The sequence below is a fragment of the Loxodonta africana genome, chromosome 25 (genome assembly GCF_030014295.1).
Source record: "Loxodonta africana isolate mLoxAfr1 chromosome 25, mLoxAfr1.hap2, whole genome shotgun sequence".
NCBI classification, from domain to species: domain Eukaryota; kingdom Metazoa; phylum Chordata; class Mammalia; order Proboscidea; family Elephantidae; genus Loxodonta; species Loxodonta africana.
Genome location: NC_087366.1, coordinates 29,643,917 through 29,667,719, shown reverse-complemented (window position 1 = coordinate 29,667,719; position 23,803 = coordinate 29,643,917). Strand labels below are relative to the sequence as shown.

Here is a 23,803-nt window from a genome sequence, read left to right as displayed (position 1 = left end):
GGCCAATACCAGCCCATTTCAGCTTACTAATGCCTAGGATATTGATGTTTCTGCATTCTCTTTCATTTTTGATGATTTCTAATTTTCCTAGATTCATACCTCGTACACTCCCAGTTCCGATTATTAATGGATGTTTGCAGCTGTTTCTTCTCATTTTGAGTCGTGCAACATCAGCAAATGAAGGTCCCAAAAGCTTTAGTCCATCCACATCATTAAGGTCGACTCTACTTTGAGGAGGCAGCTCTTCCCCAGTCGTCTTTTGAGTGCCTTCCAACCTGGGGTCTCATCTTCCAGCACTATATCAGACAATGTTCTGCTGCTATTCCTAAGGTTTTCACTGGCTAATGCTTTTCAGAAGTAGACTGCCGGGTCCTTCTTTCTAGTCTGTCTTAGTCTGGAAGCTCAGCTGAAACCTGTCCTCCATGGGTGACCCTGCTGGTATCTGAATACTGGTGGCATAGCTTCCAGCATCACAGCAACACACAAGCCCCCACAGTATGACAAACTGACAGACGTGGGGGAAGAAAACATATACATGATCATTATTTTCCTTGGATATGAAAGGGAAGGGAAGAGAAGGATTTACCTGACATGTTATTTCAATTGGTCCAAGAATACAGCATTGGCAAAGAAGTAAATTTATCTTGAATTATTTTAATTCCAATATAAATTAAGATACACCATATAAAAATGACTTTAGAAACTATGCAGGAAAAAAATGCTCCTACCCTTAAATATGTAAGTGTGAACTGTGGTGGTCCGGAAAAGTCCAATAATAATGGATGTCATGCCACATATGATCAACGATTCTCCTCTAATGATATCAATGCTCACTTTGGAAACACCTACAAAAGGAAACATAAAATATAACTTAATGTGGTACATAAAATGATGTTCTTGCGCCAAAAAAAAAAAACGACCTGGTGTTGTCAGGTGGATTCTGACTCATAGCAACCCTGTAGGACAGAGTAGAACTGCCCCATAGGGTACCCAAACAGCAGCTGGTGAATTTCAACTGCCAACCATTTGGTTAGCCCTGAGGGCACAGTGGTTAAGAACTCGGCTGTTAGCCAAAAGGTCAGCAGTTCAAATCCACCAGTAGCTCCTTGGAAACCCTATAGGTTAGTTCTAGTCTGTTCTATAGGGTCGCTATGAGTCGTAATGGACTGGACGGCAATGGGTTCTTGCACCCAGAAACAGAAACAGAAGGGATGGAACATACTAGGAAAAAAAGAAGGCAACTTTGACTGGGATGGGTCTTTAATATAAATAAATCTTACATACCAATAGATTTCAGTGAATTTACCGAATGAAGAGGATCTATAATGCTGAGGGTGATGCTAAAGAGGATGCAAGATTGTAAATCCCACGCTTCTTTATTGAATCTCATAGCCACATACCCAATTACGGCGATAGTCAAAGAAAAGCTAACTGATGCAGTTAACAAGACCTGTGAAAAAATTCATATCACAGTATTAGATTTTATATATACAAATTGCATGTCTTCATTTCCTTATGTCATAAGAATCAGATTTATTTTGTCTAATTACTCTAGAAAATAACTTTAAAAAGTATCCTAGTTTAATTACCTACCTCAAAGAAATCAGTCCTTCAACAAATGAGAATCTACTTTATTATTAAAAAGACCAAATTAGCAATACTCCTTGTTACTATTTGAGTTTAATAGTTCTCAACATTAAAATGTTCTTGAAACAAAATGCAAAGTGCTCCTACTTCTGCGTAAAACATTTCCTGGTTTCTTCAGTGTTAAAAATAAATCATTACTGACATGTTATGTCCCACAAGTGACACAATTTAAATATCAAGACTCCAAAATATTCAGACCCTCTAAAATATTGAGAAAGGATCCCCTCCCTTTACCTTTTATTAATCATAAAATAAACATTTCTCCAAAAGGGCAGAGGGAGGTCATGCAATGCTTCAGACTAAGTAATTTATTTACACATAGTTTTCTAATTTCTAGGAACTCATTGTATATGTCCAAGTAAAAAAAACATTTCTTTTCTAAAGTCATCCCTTAATCAAACCAAACCCATTGTTGTGGAGTTGATTCTGACTCATAGCAACCACAGTGAACAGAACTGCCCCACAGGGCTTCCAAGGCTGTAATCTTTATGAAAGCAGACTGCCACATCATTCTCCCATAGAGTTGCTGGTGGATTCAAACTGCCAACCTTTCGGTTAGCAGCTGAGTGCTTAACCACTATGCCACCAGGGCTCCTTAGTTATCCATTAGGGTGAACAAACAGTTGTGTTATTCAGCCATTGCTAAGTCTTTCTCAATTTTCTTTTTTTGAATAAAAAAAAAATTCACTGTTTGAGGTAGGGCTCTTTAGCCAAAAATTAAATCAATGCTACTTTAGTTTTTTTGTACTGTGGATGCTTAGAAAAAACCTGTTGCAGTAGAGTTGAGTCTGGCTCATAGCAACCTATAGGACAGATTAGAAGTGCCTCGTAGGGTTTCCAAGGATAGGCTGGTAGATTTGAACTGCCAACCTTTTGGTTGGCAGCTAAGCTTAAAGAGCTTATTATAGGGAACCATAAGAAAAGGAGGCAAATAAATTTAACACTGATTTAGTAAGACTGGTCTTAAGGAAAAAGAAATGGGTGAAATTACAACAGAATCAACTGAGATAAAGAGGGTCATAACAGAATACTACGAAAAATTATACCCCAACATATTTGAAAACCGTGAAAAAAATGGACAAGATTTCCAGAAACACACTACCTACCTAAATTAACACAAAGAGATGTAGAAAATCTGGATGGACTCGTAACAAAAGAAAAAATTGAAGATGTCATTAAAAAAATTAAAAAACTCCCAACTAAAAAAGCCCCAGCCCAGATGGCTTCAGTGGGGAATTCTACTGAATATACAAAGAAGAGTTGACACCAATTCTACTCAAACTGTTCCAGAACACAGAAAAGGAAGAAGTATTCCCTAATTCATTCTGTGAAGCCAGATAACCCTAATACCAAAGCAACACAAAGACAAAAAAAGATTACAGACCAATATCTCTCATGAATATAGACACAAAAATTCTCAACAAAATTCTAGCCAACAGAATTCAACAGCATATCAAAAAAATAATATCATGATCAAGTGGGATTCATACCAGAGATGAAGGATAGTTTCACAATAGAAAACCAACCAATGTAATTCACCACATAAATAAAGCAAAGGAAAAGAATCACATGATGATCTCAATCAATGCAGAAAAGACATTTGATAAAATCTAACACCCTTCCCTGATAAAAACTCTCAGCAAAATAGGAAAATGAGGGCGATTCCTCAACATTGTATGCATATATGCGAAACCAACAGCCAACCTTATTTTCATCAGAGAAAGATCAAAAGCATTCCCTTTTGAGAATGGGAACGAGACAATGATGCCCATTACCACTACTCTTACTCAACATTGTACTGGAAGTCCTAGCCAGAGCAATAAGGCAAGAAAGGGTGATGAAGGACATCCAAATTGGAAAGGAAGAAGTAAAACTATCTTTATTCACAGATGACATGATCCTGTACGTAAAAAATCCCAGAGACTCCACAAGAAAGTTACTGGAACTGTTAGAAGGATTCAACGAAGTGGACTATATGAAGAAGAACAAAGCGTCAGGATTGAAGGAAAACTCGTTAACAGCCTGCTATACGTAGATGACACAACCTTGCTTTCTGAAAGTGAAGAGGACTTGAAGCACTTACTGATGAAGATCAAAGACCACAGCCTTCAGTATGGATTACAATCTCAACATAAAGAAAACAAAAACCCCGCACAACAGGATCAATAAGCAACACCATGATAAACGGAGAAAAAATTGAAGTTGTCAAGGATTTTATTTTCCTTGGATCCACAACCAATACCCATGGAAGCAGCAGTCAAGAAATCAAATGATCCATAGTATTAGGCAAATCTGCTGCAAAAGACTTCTTTAAAGTGTTCAAAAGCAAAGACGTCACTTTGAGGACTAAGGTACGCCTGACCCAAGCCACGGTATTGTCACTCACCTCATATCAAGCAAAAGCTGGCTAATGAATAAGGAAGACCCGAGAAGAATTGAAGCTTTTGAATTACGTCGTCGACTAAGAACATTGACTATATCATCGGCTGCCAGAAGAATGAAAAAATCTGTTTTAGAAAAAATACAGCCCGATACATGTTATCAGGAGGGATCAGTCCCTGTAGCAGGACATCATGCTTGGTAAAATAAAGGGTCAGCAAAAAAGAGGAAGACCCTCAACGAGATAGATTGACACACAGGCTGAAACAATAGGCTCAAACATAGCGATGATTGTGAGGATGGTACAGGGATGGCCAGTGTTTCATTCTGTTGCACATAGGGTCGCTATGAGTTGGAACTGACTCGACAGCACCTAACAACAACAGTAAAGTGACAGGGTACAAGATCAAACCACAAAAGTCAGTTGGGCTTCTCTACACTAACAAGGAGAACTCCAAAAAGGAAGTCAAGAAAATACCATTTACAATAGCCCCCCAAATGATAAAATACCTAGGAATAAACCTAACCAGGGACATAAAAGACTTATGCAAGGAAGACTACAAAACACTGCTGCAAGAAAATAAAAGAGATCTATATAAATGGAAAAAAAATTTCGTGCTCATGGATTGGAAGACTTAACATTGTGAAAATGTTGATACTACCCAAAGAGACCTGTAGATATAGTACAATCCTAATCCAAATCCCAACAACATTCTTTAATGAAATGGAAAAACTAATCTCCAACTTTATATGGAAAGGAAAGAGCCTCTAAGTAGTTAACGCAATACTGAAGAAGAACAAAGTAGGAGGCCCCATACTTTCTTGTCTCAAAACTTGCTATACATCCACAGTAATCAAAACAGCTTGGTACCGTTTCAGTGACAGACACATAGATCACTGGGATAGAATTGAGAACCCAGAAGTAAATACATCTATATATGGGCAGCTGAGCTTTGACAAAGGGTCAAAATCCATTCAATAGGGGAAGAAACAGTCTCTTTAACAAATGGTGCTGGCAAAACTGGATATCCACTTGCAAAAATATGAAACAGGTTCATACCTCACATCATGCACATAATCTAACTCCAAATGGATCAAAGATCTAAACGTTAAAGCTAAAACTACGAAGTTTCTGGAAGATAACATAGGGACAAAACCGTAGGACCTAATTTCAGCATAAGTAGCCTAGCAGACACAACTAAAAATGCATGAACAACAGAAGATAAATTAGATAATTGGGACCTAAAAATTAAGTACTTATGCTCATCAAAAGACTTTACCAGAAAGAGTAAAAAAGAGAACCTGCAGACTGGTAAAAAATCTTTGGCAACAACATATCTGACAAGGGTCTAATCTCTAGAATATATAGAAAACCTCAACAACTCAACAACAAAGACAATCCGACTGAAAAATGGGCAAAGGACATTGTCATGGATTGAATTATGTCCCTCCAAATATGTGTGGTATTAGCTTGGGGCCAAGATTCCCAGTATTCTTCCAGGCTCCTCCATGTTATGAAATGTTTCACAGATTCGTCACTGTTCTTTATTGATGCGTAGTATTCCATTGTGTGAATATACCACAATTTATTTAACCATTCATCCTTTGATGGACACCTTGGTTGCTTCCAGCTTTTTTGCTATTGTAAACAGAGCTGCAATAAACATGGGTGTGCATATATCTGTTTGTGTGAAGGCTCTTATTTCTCTAGGGTATATTCCGAGGAGTGGAATTTCTGGGTTGTATGGTAGTTCTATTTCTAACTTTTTAAGAAAATGCGAGATAGATTTCCAAAGTGGTTGTACCATTTTACATTCCCACCAGCAGTGTGTAAGAGTTCCAATCTCTCCGAAGCCCCTCCAACATTTATTATTTTGTGTTTTTTGGATTAATGCCAGCCTTGTTGGAGTGAGATGGAATCTCATCGTAGTTTTAATTTGCATTTCTCTAATGGCTAATGATCAGAGCATTTTCTCATGTATCTGTTAGCTGCCTGAATATCTTCTTTAGTGAAGTGCGTGTTCATATCCTTTGCCCACTTCTTGATTGGGTTGTTTGTCTTTTTGTGGTTGAGTTTTAACAGAATCATATAGATTTTAGAGATCAGGAGCTGGTCAGAGATGTCATAGCTGAAAATTCTTTCCCAATCTGTAGGTGGTCTTTTTACTCTTTTCGTGAAGTCTTTAGATGAGCATAGGTGTTTGATTTTTAGGAGCTCCCAGTTATCTGGTTTCTCTTCATCATTTTTGGTAATGTTTTCTATTCTGTTTATGCCTTGTATTAAGGCTCCTGATGTTGGCCCTATTTTTTCTTCCATGATCTTTATCGTTTTAGTCTTTATGTTTAGGTCTTTGATCCACTTGGAGTTAGTTTTTGTACATGGTGTGAGGTATGGGGCCTGTTTCATTTTTTTTGCAAATGGATATCCAGTTATGCCAGCACCATTTGTTAAAAAGACTATGTTTTCCCCAATTAACTGACACTGGGCCTTTGTCAAATATCAGCAGCTCATATATATGGATGGATTTATATCTGGGTTCTCAATTCTGTTCCATTGGTCTATGTGCCTGTTGTTGTACCAGTACCAGGCTGTTTTGACTACTGTGGCTGTATAATAGGTTCGGAAATCAGGTAGAGTGAGGCCTCCCACTTTCTTTTTCTTTTTCAGTAATGCTTTACTTATCCGAGGCTTCTTTCCCTTCCATATGAAGTTGGCGATTTGTTTCTCCATCACATTAAAAAATGACATTGGAATTTGGATCGGAAGTGCATTGTATGTATAGACGGCTTTTGGTAGAATAGACATTTTTACTATGTTAAGTCTTCCTATCCACGAACAAGGTATGCTTTTCCACTTAAGTAGGTCCTTTTTAGTTTCTTGTAGTAGTACTTTGTAGTTTTCTTTATATAGGTCTTTCACATCTTTGGTAAGAATTATTCCTAAGTATTTTATCTTCTTGGGGGCTACTGTGAATGGTATTGATTTGGTTATTTCCTCTTCGGTGTTCTTTTTGTTGATGTAGAGGAATCCAAGTGATTTTTGTATGTTTATTTTATAACCTGAGACTCTGCCAAACTCTTCTATTCATTTCAGTAGTTTTCTGGAGGATTCCTTAGGGTTTTCTGTGTATAAGATCATGTCATCTGCAAATAGAGATAATTTTACTACCTCCTTGCCAATCCAGATGCCCTTTATTTCTTTGTCTAGCCTAATTGCTCTGGCTAGGACCTCTAGGACAATGTTGATTAAGAGCAGTGATAAAGGGCATCCTTGTCTGGTTCCCGTTCTCAAGGGAAATGCTTTCAGGCTCTCTCCATTTAGAGTGATGTTGGCTGTTGGCTTTGTATAGATGCCCTTTATTATGTTGAGGAATTTTCCTTCAGTTCCTATTTTGCTGAGAGTTTTTATCATAAATGGGTGTTGGACTTTGTCAAATGCCTTTTCTGCATCAATTGATAAGATCATGTGGTTTTTGTCTTTTGTTTTATTTATATGGTGGATTACATTAATGGTTTTTCTAATATTAAACCAGCCTTGCATACCTGGTATACATCCCACTTGGTCGTGGTGGATTATTTTTTTGATATGTTGTTGAATTCTATTGGCTAGAGTTTTGTTGAGGATTTTTGCATCTATGTTCATGAGGGATATAGGTCTGTAATTTTCTTTTTTTGTGATGTCTTTACCTGGTTTTGGTATCAGGGATATGGTGGCTTCATAGAATGAGTTAGATAGTATTCCATCATTTTCTATGCTTTGAAATACCTTTAGTAGTAGTGGTGTTAACTCTTCTCTGAAAGTTTGGTAGAACTGTGCAGTAAAGGCATCCTGGCCAGGGCTAAAATGTCCTTTTTAACCACTTAAACCATTTTAACCATTTCTCTTTAAAATTTGTCATTCCTGGCACAGTAGACCATATGATAGTCTGACTCAAAATGGCCAATACCAGTCCATTTCAGCTCACTAATGCCTAAGATATCGATGTTTATGCTATAAATGCTATAACGTATGCCATTTTGTAACAAGAGTAATAACAACCAAAAAATATGTGTGTGGTTACATAGATAGACATGTATGTATATATACGTATAGGAAGGCATATGCACATAAATGCATGTGCATGTATAGGTATATCAGTAGATATATGTATACACAGGTTTATGTGTGCTACAGTTGTTGTTGTGGTTAGGGGCCTTTGAGATTGTTCCAACTCATAGAGACCCCATGCACAACAGAACAAAATACCACTCAGTCCTGTGCCATCCTCACAATCATTGCTGATTGAGCCCATCATTGCAGCCACTGTGTCAATCCGTCTCTTTAAGGGTCTTTCTCTTTTTCGCTGACCTTCTACCAAACATGATGTCCTTCTCCAGGGACTGGTCCTCCCTGATAACATGTACAAACTAAGTGAGACAAAGTCTCACTATCCTCAGTTATAAGGAGCATTCTGGCTGTACTTCTTCCAAGACAGATTTGTTCATTCTTCTGGCAGTCCGTGGTATATCCAATAGTCTTTACCAACACCATAATCCAAAAGCATCAATCCCTCTTCAGTCTTCCCTATTTATTATCCAGCTTTCACATGCACATGACATGATTGAAAATACTATGGCTTGGGTCAGGTGCACCTTAGGTGACATCTTTGCTTTGGAAGACTTTAAAGAGGTCTTTCATAGCAGATTTGCCTAATGCAATACGTCATTTGATCTCTTGACTGCTGCTTTCATGGGTGTTGATTGTGGATATAAGTAAAATGAAATCCTTGAGAACGTCAGCCTTTTCTCTGTTTGTCATAATGTTGTTTATTCTAGTTTTGAGAGTTTTTGTTTTCTTTATGTTAAGGTGTAATCCATACTGAGGACTGTAGTTTTTGATCTTCATCAGTAAGTGCTTCAAGTCTTCTTCACTTTCAGCAAGATTGTGTCATCTGCATAATGCAAGTTGTTAATGAGTCTTCCTCCAATCCTGGTGCTGCATTCTTCTTCATATGATCTAGCTTTTCAGATTTTTGCTCAGCATACAGATTGAATAAGTATAGTGAAAGAATACAGCCCTGATGCACACCTTTCCTGATTTTAAGTCACGAAACATCCCCTTGCTCTAATAACTATCACTTGGTCTATGTATAGGTTCCACAGGAGCACAATGAAGTGTTCTGGAATTCCCATTCTTTGCAACGTTGTCCATAATCCATAATGCCTTTGCATAGTCATAAAATACTTGTAAATATCTTTCTGGTATTCTCTGCTTTCAGCCAAGATCTGTCTAACATCAGCAATAATATCCTTCATTCCATGTCCTCTTCAGAATTCGACTTGAATTTCTGGCAGTTCCTTGTCTAAGTACTGCTGCAACCATCTTTTAATTACCTTCAGCATAATTTTATTTGCATGTGATATTAATGATATTATTTGATAATTTCTGCATTTTGTTGAATCACCTTTCTTTGGAATGGGTACGAACATGGATCTCTTCTAGTCAATTGGCCAAGTAGCTGTCTTCCAAATGTCTTGGCATAAACAAGTGAGCACTTCCAGTGTTGCATCTGTTTGGCTGAAAGGTTATCTCCAGAAATAGCTTCAGTTCCAAGTTCAAAGGTATCTTAGGGCAATAGTGTGGGAGTTCCTTGAGTCTCTATCAGTCCAATAAGCCTGGCCTTTTTAGGAATTAGAGTTTTGTTCTACATTTTTCTCCCATTCTATCTGGGATCTTCTACTGTGTCCCTGTTCAGAACGGTTAATAGTAGTAGACCAATTGGACTTACAAGGTTTGCTTATAACACCTGTGAGTAATGTGCTTCCTTAAACAATCAATTACATGAGATCAAATGGTCAATATCTACCCAAAAGCAAAGATGAAGAGGCAAGGAGGGGAAGAGAAACTAGATTAATGGAAACAGAATAGAAGTAATGAGAATGCTGACACTTCGTGAAAATTGTAGCCAATGTCATGAACAATTAATAATATAAAAATTGTTAAGTGGCAACCTAATTTGCTGGGTAAACTTTCACCTAAAACATAATAAAATATTTTTAGAAAAGGGGACTCTCAGGAATTTAAGGGCCAATTTGCCTTGGGTCCAGGTTCTATCCCAGAAGCAATTTAAAGTTCGGTGAGAGGCTCAGAGTTTAGATTTTCACACCATAGGTCCAATTAGGCAATATTGTAGAAGCCTACCTAAAGCTACCTCACCACAAGAGAACCTCAACTCAGAAAGTCTTTTGGCTCGAGGTAATCAGAGTTCTGGGCTTTGATCACAATGATTGGTCCAAGGTATCTCTGTCACTGTTCCTCAAAGAGCTAAAAGGGAAGAAGAGCTGGGCCTTAGTGACCCAGGTAGTCATTGGGAGTTTGGCGTCACACGAATTCCCTTACTACTCAGACATTCCCTCCCATCCACACAGTGACCCAGCTTGTTCACTGTCAGTGCTACCACCACCCCAAACAATCTCTATGCTACAAGCATGTCATAGGTGCTAGGCCTTGTGACAGGCACCAAAGAGTAGAGTTGAGGGGGAGGACATGAGACTCAGCAGAGTGAAAATATCTACAGACTGTGGCATGACTGAGAGTGCCACAAAGTTGTCCAGGAGGCTGGACACAGGAGGTGACTGGAGTATGCAGAACCAATCTGGGTTCGAAGTAATGGGACGGAGGAGAGAGTGGCCCTGAGAGACATTTAGGTGAACAAAATGATAGGAGGTAGAGATAAATTTGGTGTGGGAGATGCAGGATAGAGAAGAGTCAACAATAGCCAAGATAACAAACCTTGAGAACTGGAAGAAAGATATGGAGGAAGTAAACAAGGGCTGGGGTGATATTGGAAGAGTGAGGCTGCAGGGTTATATCTGGCATTTCAATACACAGTTTCTCAGCATCTGTTGTGCCCAGCTAATTACTAGAAATAAAAGTATGATTAAAAATAGTTTTTGTGAAAAAAAAAAAAAAGGCTATTCTTCAGGGTATGCTCTCATAATCGAAAGCGTTTCGTGGCACGGTAAAGAAACCCTTTAAAACCTCTTTTAACAGGAAACACGTATTTACAAATGGATAGCTTATTCCAAGAAAAAATGTGGAGACAGTAGTTCCCTGAATAGCTAAATAGTTAATCCAAACCTTCATTTTAATTCTGAGCATCCAGTCCTATTGATGAACTTTAAGTAAAGTACACTAAAAATAATTGCTGGTTTGCTGGAACATTTTCTCAACCTTGTGTGTTATTATATGGCATGTAAAAAGGTGTAAAACATTCCAAGGGACCTCTGTACTGGCAATTGTAATAACCATCCCACAAAATAAAATTACAGTCACTGAACAGTAAAAAAATAAAATAAAATAAAACTTCTTTAAAAAAAACAAAACTTCTTTTAAAAATGCATAACATGAACTATCTATATGGGATCAAATTGGCAACAGCAGCTCACAAAGATTAGATGAGAACCTTAGGGGACACGTGAGTTTATATTAGTGAGAGAGGAACTACTCAGAAAAGGAGGGTGTGAACGGTTGTACAATTTGAAGAATGTAATCAATGTCACTAAACTGTACATATAGAAACTGTTGAATTAGTGCATGTTTTACTGTGCATATTCTCAACAACAACGATACAAACAAAATTTAAAGAAATAAATGTATAACATGGTTACATTGTGGAGTTGAATGATGTCCTAGGGGAAAATGAAAAAAACATCTGTTCTTATGTGAATACATCCATGTGGCATAGTTTTAATTTTCCAGGGACAGCATCATACACATATTCAGAAAGGCTTGTGTCTCAAATAAATTAGTCAAAAGTGAAGATGGTACTCTCTGGAAAATGAGAGATTACTCAAAACTTAGCTCCAAGGAGAGCAAAGACACTAAGGCTAGAGATGTTTGTGAAGAGTTTGAAAAAGATTATTGGATGAAAAGTGAAAGGGAATAAATGCAATGTTTTTAAATTAATATTTTATGTACATAAGATTTTTCTTGTGTTTGTTGAAAGAGCTCAATTAGTATTCCATCAAGTCCTGGAGGCTTGTTTTTCACCAATACCTTCAGTGCAACTTGAACTTCTTCCTTCAGTACCATCAGTTCTTAATCATATGCTACCTCCTGAAATGGTTGAAGGTCAACCAATTCTTTTTGGTAAAGTGACTTTGTGTATTCCTTCCATCTTCTTTTAATGCTTCCCGCATCGTTCAATTTTTTTTTGTCCATAGAATCCTTCAATGTGGCAACTCAAAGCTTGGATTTTTTCTTCAGTTCTTTTGAAGCCTTCACAGAGGCTTCCCCCCACTCCGCCATGGTCCCCCGTCTTCGCAGCCCGCCAAGCCACAGCTTCTAACTGCAGTTTGGCCTGACCACCCTGCGGCGCTAACTGCGGTTTGAATTTGGTGCCAGAATCCCACGCATGCGCAAACCAAGATTGTGAAGCATGCGCAGGACCGGAAGAGCTGGGTCCTCAATCTCTCCTTGGCACTGAACATCACCGACCTGATTCATCATGGGGACCTCAAAATGTGGACATGGGAGGGCTAAGGGAGGAGAGTTATAGACCCAGCCCCCCAGTTGCTAATGGAAATAAAACGCTCCCCAACTCCTTCAGACAGCGAGCACGTGGCTTTATGGTTACTAGACCCTGTGTTGCTCCTTGTCTGCACAGGCAATAAATTTTCAGTTTCTGTTTCCCTTGCAACTGTTGGTGTGGTGTCCATCTTATTTCCATTGGCTAATAGGACAGGACAAGAACGCCCCTTCCGTTACACTTTCAGCTTGAGAAATGCCCCGTGTGTTCTTCTTTCTTGGTTTTCTAATTAAGAGTCTTTGCATATTTCATTATATTTTACTTTGCCTTCTCAGGCAGTTCTTTGAAATATTCTGTTCAGCTCTTTTAGTTCATCATTTCTTCATTCACTTTAGCTACTCTATATTTCAAGAGTAAGTTTCAGAGTCTCTTCTGATATCCATTTCGGTCTTTTCTTTCTTTCCTGTCTGTTCAATGATCTTTTTCTTCCTTCATGTATGATGTCCTTGGGGTCATCCCACAACTCATCTGGTCTTCCTTCAGTCATTAGTGTTCAGTGCATCAAATCTATTCTTGAGATGGTCTCTAAATTCAGGTGGGATTTACTCAAGGTCATATTTAGGCTCTCATGGACTTGTTTTAATTTTACTCAGCTTCAACTTGAACTTCTATATGAGCAATTGATGGTCTGTTCCGCAGTCAGCCCTTCCCCTCATTCTGAGTGATGATATTGAGCTTTTCCATCGTCTCTTTCCACAGATGCAGTTGATTTGATTCCTGTTTATTCCATTCGGTGAGGTCCACATGGATAGTTGTCATTTATGTTGTTGAAAAACGTATTTCCAATGAACAAGTCATTGATCTTGCAAAATTCTATCATGCCATCTCCAACATCACTGACAGCAGAGAATGCCAAAAAAATGTTTACCTGTGTTTTATTGACTATGCAAAAGAATTCGACTGTGTGGATCATAACTAATTATGGATAACATTGTGAAGAATGGGAATTCCAGAACACTAAATTGTGCTCATGCAGAACCTGTACATAGACCAAATGGCAGTCATTTGAACAGAACAAGAGGCTGGCACATGGTTTAATACCAGAAAAGGAGTACGTCAGGGCTGTATCTCTTCACCATACTTATTCAATCTGTACGCTGAGCAAATAATTTGAGAAACTGGATTATATGAACAATGCAGCATCAGGACTGGAGGAAGACTAATTAACAATCTTTGATATGCAGATGACACAACCTTGCTTGCTGAAAGTGAAGAGGACTTGAAGCACTTACCGATGAAAATCAAAGACTATATAGCCTTCAGTACAGATTACACCTCAATATAAAGAAAACAAAAATTCTCCCAACTGGACCAATACGCAGCATCATGATAAATCAAGAAAATATTAAAATTGTCAAGGATTTCATTTTACTTGGATTCACAATCAATGCCCATGGAAGCAGCAGTTAAGAAATCAAATGACTTATTGCATTGGGCAAATTTGCTGCAAATTTATCAATTTTTTTAAGTGTTAAAAAGCAAAGATATCACTTTGAGGTCTAAGGTGTGCCTGACCCAAGCCAGGGTATTTTCAATCACCTCATATGCATGCAAAAGCTGGACAGTGAAGAAGGAAGACCCAAGAAGAATTGATGCCTTCGAATTATGGTGTTGGCGGAGAATACTGAATATACCATGGACAGCCATTCTAATGAACAAACGTGTGTTGGAAGAAGTGCAGCCAGAATGCTCCTTAGAAGAGAGGATGATGAGACTTCATCTCATGTACTTTGGACATGTTATCAGAAGGGACCAGTCCCTGGAGAAGGGCATCATGCTTGGTAGAGGATCAGCAAAAAACAGAGAGACTCTTCACGAGATGGATTGACACAGTGGCTGTAACAATGAATTCAAACAGCAGTGATTGTGAGGATGGCCCAGGACTGGGCAGCATTTTGTTCTTTTGTACATAGGGTAGCTATGAGTTGGAACTGACTGGATGGCACCTAACAACAATGTAGCTGAAAGGTATCTAAAATTGATGAAATATATTAATCTTCAGATTTAGGGATAAATAAAATGATATCCACCCCCAGAAACATCACAATAGAACTACAGAACACAAAAGAAAAGAGATATTAAAATAGAGAAGACAGGAACCTACAAAACAATGTCAAGTAGATCAATAGCAGTTTTCTCAAAAGCAACAATAAAACTCAGCTGTTATTCAAACTGAGGCAAAATAAATACATTTTCAGAGAAACAAAGACTGAGGAGTAACTCACAGACTGTTAATGAAAAAAGATGAAAGCATGAATTCAAGAAGAAGGAAGCTGAATCCAGAAGGAATGAGTAGAATTAAGAAGCAATAGCGAGTATGGGTCGGAATTGACTCGACGGCACCGGATTTAGTGAGCAAAGGAATTGGTAAGATGTGGATACATTTAAAGAAGCATTAGCACCTAATACATTTACAATGATAGAAATAATAATGACTCATTTCAGGAATGGTAGTACTAGGTCAGTAATATAAGGCTCAAAAGGATTGGAGTTAAAGCATTTTAAATTTCTTACATTATTTGGAGGGAGGTAGAGATATTGATTAGCTTTAGACTTGATAAATCAAATATGATTATTAAAAATTTAAGTGTAAAAAATGTATGCGGAGCCACTAAAAGAATTGCATTATTTAGGCATACAGTAATTTTGGCTGTATATAACAGAAGACACCATGTATAGTGTCAATAAATGGGGATTTTAGTTTTCTCAAGTTATATCATAAGTCCAGAATAAGCAAACTTATGCTAGTATGGTGGCTCCCAAATGCCCTCAAAGACTCAGGTTCTTTTTCTGTTCAACCATCCTTAGGGTGTGACCTCATGTTCAGCACTTTGAAATCTCTAAATGGATACTCTTCCTCCAGCCTGTTGAAGGTGCCCAGGCAGAAAGGGCAAAAAGCACATCAGATGATTTGGTCTTCTTATTAAGTGCTTACTAGAAACCTTATTCCGCAAATGTTTGTATACATTTCATTGATCAAACTGAGACTACCATAGCTGTCAGGGAGCTGGGAAATGTAGAATTTACACTGGACCCAGTGCTATGCCATACAAAATTAGCAGGTTTCTGTTAGTGGGAAAGAAGGGAAGAATGCATATTAGATAGACAATTAGCAGTATCTTCCACAAAAGTAGAAATGTAAAACTTTTAAGCCAGCAGAATGAAAAAAGGGGGAGGTGCAAAGAAAGCTGAATCAATTCAATTGAATGACAAGGGAAGACTGCGTGAGAAAAAGAAAAGCATGGTAAATACAAAGTACAAAATAATATGTGAAAAATAAATCTAAGTCTATTTCTTTTGTTATTTAAATTTATTTTCAATATACATGAAGTAAAATTCACTCTTTTGGTGTATAGCTATATGTCCTTCCATAAATGCATGCTCATATAACCACCACCACAATAAAAAAATAAAACCGAACCATCACCTTCCAAAATTTTCTTATGCTGCCTCTTGTTAGTCAACTCCTTCCTCTACCCCTAATCCCTGGTAATCAATTATCTGTTCTCCAGCCCTATAGTTTTGCCTTTTCCAGAAGGTTTATGAAAGGAATTATACAGCACATAGCCTTTTGAGTCTGGCTTTTTTCTCTTACCATAATGAATTTGAAACTCTTCCATGTTGTGTCTACCAATACTTAGTCCCTTTTTATCACTGAGTAATACTCCATTGTAAAAATGTGCCATCATTTGTTTATCTATTTGCCAGTTGAAGAACATTCGTACTTTTTCCAGACTTTAGAGATTATGAATAAAGCTGTTATAAAGGTTTGCATAGAAATTTTGGTCTGAACGTAAGTTTTCATTTCTCTTGGGTAAATATACAGGCATGAGATTGCTGGGCCATATGGCAAGTGTATGTTTAACTTTATAGGAAACTGTCAAACTGTTTCCAAAGTGGCCATACCATTTTTCATCAGCAATGTGTGAAAATTCCAGTTTCTCTGCATCCTCACCAGCAGTTGATATTATCAGGTTTGTTGCTGTTGTTATTGCTGTAGTTGCCGTTCTAGTAGGTGTGTAGTAGTATTTCATTGCAGTTTAATTTGGATTTCCCTAATGTAATATGATGTTGAGCATTTTCCAGGTGCTTATTTTCCATTCATATATCTTCTTTGGTGAAGTATTTGTTCAAATCTTTTACCCTTCTAAAGCTATTTTTTACCACATTAAATATTAATGGACTAAAACTAGTTTTAAAAAGTTCTACTCTGTAACACATGGTATCGCAATGAAGTCGAATCAACTAGACAGCAATGAGTTTGGTTTTGGTTAAATATAAGGACACCAAAATCTTGAAAGTGAAAGAATGGAAAAATTATAGCAAGAAAATACTAAACAAAAGAAAGTTGATATAGCTATAGTAAACAAAAAACCCCATTGCTGTAAAGTTGATTCTGACTCATAGCGACCCTGTAGGACAGAGTAGAATTGCCCCCATAGAGTTTCCAAGGCTATAAATCCTTACTGAAATAGACTGCCACATCTTTCTCCCTCAGAGCAGCTGGTGGGTTTGAACCGCTGACTTCTAGGTTAGCAGCCAAGTGCTTAATCATTGTGCCATCAGGGCTCCCCTATAGGTGTAGTAATGCCAGATAAAATTGACTTCAAGGCAAAAATATTTTGGGGGATAAAAGAGTACCTAAATAATGACATTGAATGTATATTTCTGATTGTGGGATAATTTGGAAAAATATAGCAAGAATGGTTGCACAACTTGAAGAATGTAATCAGTGTCACAGAATTGTACATGTAGAAATTGTTGAACTGCTATGTGTTTTGTTGTGTATATTTTCACCACAATTAAAAAAAAGAATAAATAATGAGAAAAGAAAGTAACTGGAAAAACAAAAATACTTGTAGGCACTTAATAACAGCTTCTATTTATATAAATTTTATATTTTATATATATTTATACAAAGTAAAAGCCAACAGAATTGTAAGGAGAAATTGATAAATTTTATATTTTATATATATTTATATAAAGTAAAAGCCAACAGAATTGTAAGGAGAAATTGATAAATTCATAGTCATAGTGGAAGCTTGTCAGGCTGCACTGAAAAAGAATATTGGCAAGTGAACTTCACAATTAACAAGCATGTTCTACCAAACAAATTTAGACTCCTGCACTCAACAGTTAGAGAAAATATACTCTTATAAAGCAAGCATAAAACATTTGAGAAATTTGATCATGTACTAGGCCACAAAGCAAATCTTCACAAACCATAAAAAGTTGATATACAAACCACATCCTGTGATTACAATGTGATGGCAGAAATCATAATAAAAAGCCATATTTAGGGATTTTAAAGCAACTTCTAAATAATTAATGGGTCAAAGAAAAACATAACAAAAGTGAAAACACTACAAATGTGGGATGTAGCTAAAAGTATAGTTACAAGACATTTTAAAGCCTAAAATGCACAAAATAGAATAGAAAAAAAACTAAAAATCAATCAGCTAAATATTCTCTCAAAACCAAAAAACCAAACCCAGTGCCGTCGATTCGATTCCGACTCATAGTGACCCTGTAGGACAGAGTAGAACTGCCCCACAGAGTTTCCAAGGAGCGCCTAGCGGATTCGAACTGCCGACCCTATGGTTAGCAGCAGTAGCACTTAACCACTACCCCACCAGGGTTTCCAAAATATTCACTCAAGATGCTATAAAAAGGAAAACGGAATAAAACCAAGGGAAGTAAAATGTTATTTGAAAGGACCAATAAAATAGTCTCGCAAACATAATTAAGAGAGAGGGCACGAATCAAACAATCTTAGCAGTTTAAACGGGCAAATCTTTAGATAGAGGGGAGATGAAGTCAGTTGTGCGATTAGAACCACGTTCTGTCATTTATCAGCTTTGTGACTTCTGGGTTTCAGTTTTTTCATGTAAAACAGGGATAACATTTACTCAGTGCCTAGTCACAGTGGTTACTCAGTAAATGTAAATTTCCCCCCTCCCCTTCACTTTCTTTAATTAGTGGCTCTGTAGAATGAGGAGGGTGAACAACCAAAAATGTGAAATTTGTGAATTATTAGTCTTCTATCATGGAAACCTTGGTGGCGTAGTGGTTAAGTGCTACCGCTGCCAACAAAAGGGTCAGCAATTGAAATCCTCCAGGCGCTCCTTGGAAACTCTATGCGGCAGTTCTACTCTGTCCTATGGGGTCGCTTTGAGTCGGAATTGACTCGATGGCACTGGGTTTGGTTTTGGTTTTATATAGAATCATATCCTCTATCAACATGAATAAGCAAGAATTGACCTTCATTCATTTTAAAATGTATTCTTACCTGCCAAAAAACATTCTTAAGTATGTAAAAGTCCACGTCCAAAGCAGCCACGAATATAATTATAGGCAAAAAATAACAATAAAGTGAAAAACTCGGTGTTTTTAGAAGAGGGTAGATAAGCCTGTGAATCTAAAGTAACAAAGACAAAAGAGTTAGTCTGCTGCCATTTTTAAGTATTAGAAATTAGGACGATTTTATTTAAATCGATTAAAAAAAAACTTAGAATATTCCAATCTGCAACTAATGAGATTATCTACAGGGCCAGTCCTGATGATCCTATGGTAGATTTCTTGGTCTAACCTCTAGACAGGCTACAAGTGTGGCCCTCTATTTACCAGAGAATCGTGCTGTCATTGGTGATCCCCAAGATGATTTTAATGGTTCACAGATAAGTTTTTGTTTTAATTTGACTGTTAGGATTGTGGGGGGAGCTGGGAGTACCTTGCACAGGTACTTGTAATTTCACAGACATTATTTCTTAGGATTTAAAAATCTCTAAGTGAGTTATATAGACAAAAATAAATAGAGAATTGTACAGGTTATGTACATAGGACACAAGTCATGAAGGTTACACACAAATGAATAGAAAGCACTTACAACAACAACGACTTAAGCTCTGTAAATAGTCCTTCTAAAAAGTTTATTTTGGTCCAATCAATAGCCTAATTTTCATTACTTAACCTCCCTGTGCCTTGATTTCCTCATCTGCAAAATGGGAATAATGTACCTATTCTGTTGGGTGGTTGTGAGGGTGAATGAACTAACTAAAAAGCTAATAATAAGTTAATTAATAAATATGAAGTACTTTAAAAGGGTGCACGCAAAAAACATTCAGAAAGTGTTAGCTAGTTTAAGCAGTAGCACTTCAGAGAAACAAAAGGCTTTTATAATCTTAGATAAGTACAAGGATTACCTCCATCTTTAAAAAATAAAGGAATGAGTGAAGGTAAATTGTTATTGATCACATTGGTATGCATCTGAAATCAAGAGTTAAAACAATTTAATACAAATTTTCTTGTATTTATATTATATATTATGTGATGCATGTTTACATTTAATCTGGCAGTAAGAAAAGGATGACTATGCCTCATCATGAAAATAACTATTTTTTATAACTAGAGTCTTTACAGGTATTAAAGAGAACAGGCTGGAGGAAGCCATTACATGTATGTGCAGGGGGCGGGGGGTAGGGAGAGGTTGGAGAATCAAGAGCAAGGACTCAAAGACAGATAGAGAGGAGCCCAAGAACGAAATCACATTGTCCTCACTTCCAAATTAGTGCTTTATTAAGCCTCCCTCAATTATACGTCTCCTTCATCAGGTGGTTTCCCATTTTTTTAATTGTTAATACCAGTTGAAATTTTTTGAGTAAATGTTCACATAAAAAAAAAAAATCCATACATTCAGGGCTAGGAGTAGGAGTGGACCTTGTTTTCAGTCTTTGTCCTTTAATTTATCCTCTAATTTTTTGTACATACAGTACCTCAACAAACCTCTGGGCGAGTTGTCCTAGCACAAATCCTGACAGAGAAAGAATTGACAAGACAATGACTTCAGAATTCTTTGTACACGCCTTCAAAAATCCTAAAGAAATACATGTATGTGTTATTTAGACATAACTTATAGTTTTAAAACATTTTAATTATTATTTCCTTTCTCTAGTTATTTAATGTTAAACTTCATATGAGTGTCATGTTATTATGGATGCATAACTGACCAAAAAAAAAAAAACCAAACCCATTGCTGTCAAGTCGATTCTGACTCATAGCAACCCTGATAGCTGTTACAAATACCATCCCTTAACTATAAGACTGTCTTTTACGATACGCATAATGAGGCATCTCTCACAGGTGAATTTGGAAAATATTGAAGCTCCGACAACCTCCCATTTGCCCACCCAATGACACATTAGGATCACAGTATGAGTATCTTACATGGATCTGATGGTGAGAAATTGTGAAAACCCAAATTTCATATCTACATAGTTAAAAAAAAAAAAAACCCCATTGCCTTGGAGTCAATTCCGACTCATAGTGACCCTAAAGGACAGAGTAGAACTGCCCCGTAAAGTTTATAAGGAGCACCTGTTGTATTCGAACTGTTGACCTTTTGGTTAGCAGCTGTGGAACTTAACCACTAGACCACCAGGGTTTACTACATCTATAGTGTGCATCTTATATTAATTACCATTCCTAAGCTATAGCAGTTCTATGGAACATAGTTCTACTCTGCACAACTGGGGTCTCCATGAATCAAAAGTGACTCGACAGCAACAACAAGCTTAACATATGTACTATAAAACAAACCCGTTACCGTTGAATCGATTTCTACTCATAGCAACCCTATAAGACCTGCCCTCAGGTGGTTTCCAAGGCTGTAAATCTTGACGGAAGCAGACTGCCACATCTTTCTCCTGCGAAGCTGCTGGTGGGCTCAAATCACCTACTTTTCGGTTAGCAGTCAAGTGCTTAAACACTGTACCATCAGGGCTCCTTGTATGTACTGTAACTGATTGCCGTTAAGTCGATCCCAACTTGTAGTGACCCCATAGGACGGAGTAGAACTGCAACATAGAGTTTCCAAGGCTGTAATATTTATGGAAGCAGACTGCCACGTCTTTCTCCTGAAGAGCAGCTGGTGAGTTTCAACTGTCAACCTTTTGGTTAGTAGTCACATGCTTAACCACTGTGCCACCAGAGCTCCTATATGTACTATCCTCAAAGCCAGAAATATTTTTAACTGAGGTCCAACCATAAGGGAAAACTGCATTCACCACAAGCAAGCAACAAAAGACACTTGTTATTCTCTATCTATAGGCATTGTCTTGCCTTGAATCTCTGTACACTGTCCAAGATTATCCAGTTCATTTCCTTCGGAGGCAACCTACAGATTAATTTATTATTTAATTTATGCCTGGGGCAAGAATCATTGGCAGCCCAGCTTCTGCATTTCACAGCTGTAGGTCAAGCCAACTCAGTAAATATTCATTGAACACTTGTTTTGTGTAAGGTCAAGTCAAGAAATGTTCCTTAAACCATTTCTGCAATCGCTTTACTGGTGGAGCACTTGTCTCTTTGTAACTATAAAGGCTGTAGAGCTGGTGAAGTTCATGGTGGCCAGCACCTTATGGTGCCAAAAAGGACCACAGTCATTAGTGGGTATTTTAAAGACCCCCAGGGAAAGCAATCCCATTTCCTGGCACGATGAGTAAAACTGAAGAAATTCCTTAGGTGTATTTGCTTGTTTGTTTATTTTCTTCCTAGTTCCAGAAAGAATTTTAAAACAGCTGATGTTTTCTCAAACAAATTTTCTTTTACGGGATTTTAGAAACTTTTTCTCTGATTACCGGCATTGTGGTTGTCAATATTCTATTTTATCTGCATGAATATCTTTCACTATCCCTGTGGAGTTGTTAATCATTGTTTTAGAGGCCCCTTTTTGCAAAGCCTTTCCTAATTCCCCTTTAGGGTTGGTGATGCGTCTTGTCTAGAGAAAATCACATCAAAAACCATATAGAACAGACAAAATCGATGAAGTCAACTATGTAAATTGTGGATTTTATGTCTGGGTTCCATTTATATGTTTGCTCCATATGCCCTCCCCTAAACCCAGATGTTTTGGTCAGGCTAGGCCTGGCCAGGCAGGCAGTGTAAGGCTCTCCCTCATCTTTGTTACCAGAGCATCTTGACCATATCTTCACAGTTATACTTAACACATTGCATTGCAATTATTTGTTGGCCTGTCTCCCCCAGAAGAGGGCTCCTTGAGGTCAGGGACTCTCTTATTCCCTTTATGTCCTCAATGCCTACCACACTGCCATGCCCAGCAAAAAATTAATAAATAAAGGAGCATAGATAGTATAGATGCTAAACCAAAACCAAACCAAATTCACTGCCATTGAGTTGATTCTGACTCATAGAGATCCTATAGGACAGAGTAGAACTGCCCCATAGGGTTTCTAAGGAGCAGCTGGTATATTCGAACTGCCGAGCTTTTGTTTAGCAGCTGAGCTCTTAATCACGGCGCCACCAGGGCTCCAGTATAGATGTTACTTATAATTAAATAAAACTAGATTGACAGCATTCTCACATCTTACTCATTTCATCAGACCCCTTATTTTGATGTAGTTGTAAAGAGCAGAGAAGGGACAAGATTTAAAAAAAAACACCTACCTCCTAAGACAATAATGAAACATATGAGCATTGTGAAATGTGTCTCTCCCTCACGGTAGTGAGTGGCTGTCCCGCAGATTATACCCATTTGGGTATTATCTTTGTTTATACTGGAAGTATTCATTTGGCCTCTGTTTTTCCAGTCCTTTATTTATTTATTTATTTATTTTGGTTAACTTGAATTAATATGTGAGTTATTCATTGACACTTCCACTATTACTGACTAACCTGTTAAAAAGAAGAAGAAGGAAAAAAAAACCATTGCCTTTGAGTCGATTCCAACTCCTGGCAACCTATGTATCACAGAGTAGAATTGCACTCCATTGGGTTTTCTTGGCTGTAATCCTAATCGAACCAGATTGCCAGGCCATTTTCTGATGTACCGCTGGGTGGGTTCGAACTGCCCACCTCTAAGTTAGTAGTTGAGTGCAAACTGTTTGCACCACTAACCTGTCATAATATGCATAAAGAAGAAAATGAGACCTGTCAGGACCCAATTTACTCACACTTTTTCTACCTAGAATTGTATCACACTTAGACCTGAGCACCTTTTTTCTAGCCACGGCACACACCTTACTCCCTCCAGTTCTAACGCTGGTTCCTAGAGCACTTAATAGGAACACTAACAGCAGCGCTAGTGTTTCTTCCTTGTGTTGCTGCATGCGCGTGTGTGTGTTTCCATGTTTGTGTGTTGATTGTTGCACTCACTATTGTCATGATATGCTAATGTGTTTGCCTTCCCCATT

At 37.6% G+C, this 23,803-nt stretch overlaps 1 protein-coding gene across 1 annotated transcript in view; it reads right to left on the bottom strand.

Moving 5' to 3' along the window:
- SLC9C2 (solute carrier family 9 member C2 (putative)) overlaps positions 1–23,145 on the bottom strand; it is a 129,856-nt gene extending 106,711 nt beyond the window's left edge. The window contains exons 1-5 of the mRNA XM_023549143.1: positions 23,058–23,145; positions 20,369–20,469; positions 18,886–19,014; positions 1,285–1,450; positions 729–845 (exon numbers count right to left, since the gene is read on the bottom strand). Coding sequence (XP_023404911.1) covers positions 729–845; positions 1,285–1,450; positions 18,886–19,014; positions 20,369–20,469; positions 23,058–23,145 — 601 coding nt within the window. The remainder of the gene's footprint in view (positions 1–728; positions 846–1,284; positions 1,451–18,885; positions 19,015–20,368; positions 20,470–23,057) is intronic.
- Between the last annotated feature and the right edge of the window lie 658 nt (positions 23,146–23,803).